Genomic DNA, 3397 nt, shown 5'->3' with positions numbered 1-3397 from the left:
TATCCAATAAAATCGAGCAAAAAACCACCCGCATAGTTAAAAGATAACATTAAAGAGAATTTAATAAAAACAACTGCTACTTTGCATTTCCTTTTCTATCCACTATAATTTAATTCATTACTTACTCAATCTTTAATTAAACTATAAAATAGGGTAACTTTGATCTAAATTTTGATCATTCTTAAAATAACATGCATATCGAGTGAGAATAATATAATGGAATGTATATGTTTTTTATATCTAGAAGTTTCTTAAATTAAAAAAATATTTTTGAAATATTAAAATTGCAATTAAGCATTTTAGAAATATTATATATATGCATATATGTGTATATATGTGTGTGTGTGTGTGTGTGTGTGTGTGTGTGTGTGTGCGTGTGTGTGTGTGTGTGTTTATGTGTGTAACAGTTTGCTATAAATGTTTTTAAAAAAAAGAGACTTCCCAGTGTGAATCTGTTACCGCTTATGTCCTGATTTTATATATGCGTGCTGTCTAAACACTACATTAAAAAAATTTAGGTAAAAGTTATTCCTAGGTCAAAGTTTTACGGTCAAAATATCGTAAGAAAAATAAGGAATCATAGCAGATACAGAGTGCGGATTTTCTTGTACAATCAGTTCTTTTATACTTTCAGGGGTATACACCCTACAGGAGCATTTACACAATCACGAGATCGTAATACCACGGAAAGTAAATCACCGAGGAGATTTTATCTCGGAAAATGTTACTCATCATCATCACAAAGATGGACCAATCGTTCATTATCGAATGGCTGTGGCCGGTAACGAGTATCACCTCGAGCTGACGGCAGTCGACAACTTCATCGGCCGTGCGATGGTCGTGGAAAGACGGAAGCGGGATCTGCACGTCCGCAGTCCAGCGAAAAGTCATGGTAGCAAATGTCATTATCGAGGATTCATTAAGGGCCATCGGAATTCCCGCGTCGCTCTGTCCGCTTGCGACGGTTTGGTGAGTTACACTTTCGATTTTCCGATAGGTCGCGTTTACACAAGTCGATATTCGCGTCGCGTTTGCATTCATTAAAGTTTAAAAGGGATTGTTCCTTTTTGTAACACAATTGTAATTTACCAATTTATTATAATTTATTGATCTTTTTATTATATTAGCTTATAAAATAAAAAAAATTTGTATTATAATAATTATTTTATTTATAGTAGAAAAAAAGAAGAGGAAGCAAATGATATAAAGTTCATCTTTGGCTTATTTACTTATTGATCTTTTAAACGTCTTGTTTGCAAACAGAAGTCGATTATGTCATAAATCTCGCGGAGATATCATTTGCACGCTGATACAAGACGTCGAATCGCATTAGAAGCTGAATGAAGTAAACAAAGTCTGGAGTAGCATAACGTGGCGCGATTGAATTGTCAGTTGCAATTTGTAGACAGAAATCAAGCTCCTTGTTGTTGCTCTCGGCGCATTAATACACTATTTCTCGCAATTTTGAGTCGAATGAGAAGAGTATAACGAGAGATAAAATCTGTACTGTCAACGAGTCAATGCGTTTAATTGTTCGATACATAAGGAATGAGGGTCGAATCGGGATTTCTGCCAGTTAAATTACTAACTATTGGACACGCAAGTTGCAATCAGGATCGTATATCTGCTCGATTATGTACACGTCGGTGACTGGACATGAAGTTTCAGTCAGCTCGATAAAATTTTTCTGTCTCTAAAAGAGAACGTCATGCATTCATGAGTGAGCGACAGTTGATATATCGAGCAAACGATCAGCTCGCGTTATTTTATATTTGTTAGTAACTGCGAGCATTCGCGACATATCGCCCTTAAGATCGTAACGGCAACGAAACGTGCTTTCGCTCGTTAAGTCTTTTCACTACGATCTCCATGGCGATTCTAAATCAATCATATTATACGCGCTTGTCTTTCTTTCTCTCTTTCCTTCTTTCTTGTGTGACAGCAAATCTGCCACGAGTTGCAGCCAACTATACGTATTGCCACTTGAAGATAATATATGAAAAAGCAAAATGCAATCTGTTCGCCTCTTAATGATAAAATTTTCTTTATTGCATCAAAATCAAATAGCCATTAACGATGTCGATTAATTAATAAGTCTGGGCGACAATTCATGTAACTAACAACTCGTACAATTTGAACGAAATCGGGTCGTGTAGCTTGATGTAACTGTGGTGTACGAGCCAATTTTTCAAGAGTGATTTATCGCGTATCTGAAATGCACTTCTTTTGTCAATGTCGCGGCGAAGTGAACCAGAACCATCGGAATGAGAATTCAACTGGACAAGAGCTCTCTCATGATAAGCGTGTTTTTAAAAATGTCTTTTCCGGTAGTGCCATTTACATTATTGGCGTGCGATATCGAGGAAAATTGAGGAATTACAATACGTCTATGTATAGAATACGAAATGAATATATTGCACGATAGAGATCAATATGTAACTCCCTAATTTAGAGATTTTAAATATAAAACATAATTCAAAATTCTCTTAGAGCTTGAACTAAACTTCTACTTTATCTCTGCAATTCCTCTACTTTGATGATGCTTTTTAAATGAAATGTATGTTTGTTATATGAGCGCTTCTGAAATACTTGGATGGAATGGAGACGGCAAACTAAATATAGCAAAGATTATGCCGCAGAAAGTTGAAAATTTTGCGGCGCAAAGCTCGGTACAAAACAACGTGCGATTTGCCGTCTAGCTGCCGCCGCCGCAGCCTCTTTATCATCGTCCTCGGTTGAAATTTATGTGTATTAGTCTACACGCTAAACTCTGCAAACCGTCGCTCAAGCCGCAAGAAGAGAAAACACTCGCGGAGTTTCCTGCGCCCGAACGTGCGTAAAATCACGGTAACAGAATATAAAGGGCGAACGGAGGAATGCGAAGACGGAAGGGGGAGAGGGGGGGGGGTAAAGAAGCGTCTGCACAATGCGTGGAGAAACGAGGGACGTATAAATTATAAAAGCCTTCGAGTATGCATCAGCGCAATTTGCTCGTAGCTTCCAGATAATGATTTAATTTGCCATTTGGCAGATTTATTATGGCGCACCTAGTCGTTGTCCACGTACGCGTACACACGCGCACATGGATGCGCAAGTGCAACGTACGTGCATAACAAGCCGCACAATACGTACACATATTTGGAAAGTAAGGCTGTGCCGACATCGGCCCTGGGTGTCTCATCGACCGAACAACATCGCGGACCCATTGGCGGAACCGCCTTTATGGATGCTTGGTTCTCATGCAATACCGTATAATTGCTCAATTTTCTCCAGGAGCTTCGTGAAATTGCAACGAACAACCGCAGTAATCGATCGAGTATGTAGTATATTATAGAGAAATTTCGCGAAATCGTGGCGCCTCGCAACAACGTCGCGGCGTGAGTCTCTCTCTCTCTCT

General features: G+C 38.6%; 1 protein-coding gene across 1 annotated transcript in view; it reads left to right on the top strand.

The window, feature by feature from the left end:
* The window catches only part of LOC105625781 (A disintegrin and metalloproteinase with thrombospondin motifs 7-like), a 50014-nt gene that overhangs the window by 14602 nt on the left and 32015 nt on the right, over positions 1-3397 (top strand). The window contains exon 2 of the mRNA XM_012207100.1: positions 635-969. Within this exon, the coding sequence (XP_012062490.1) occupies positions 635-969 (335 nt within the window). The remainder of the gene's footprint in view (positions 1-634; positions 970-3397) is intronic.

This window comes from Atta cephalotes (assembly GCF_000143395.1).
Source record: "Atta cephalotes unplaced genomic scaffold scaffold00003, whole genome shotgun sequence".
Taxonomy (NCBI): domain Eukaryota; kingdom Metazoa; phylum Arthropoda; class Insecta; order Hymenoptera; family Formicidae; genus Atta; species Atta cephalotes.
This window is presented reverse-complemented; position numbering and strand designations above follow the sequence as displayed.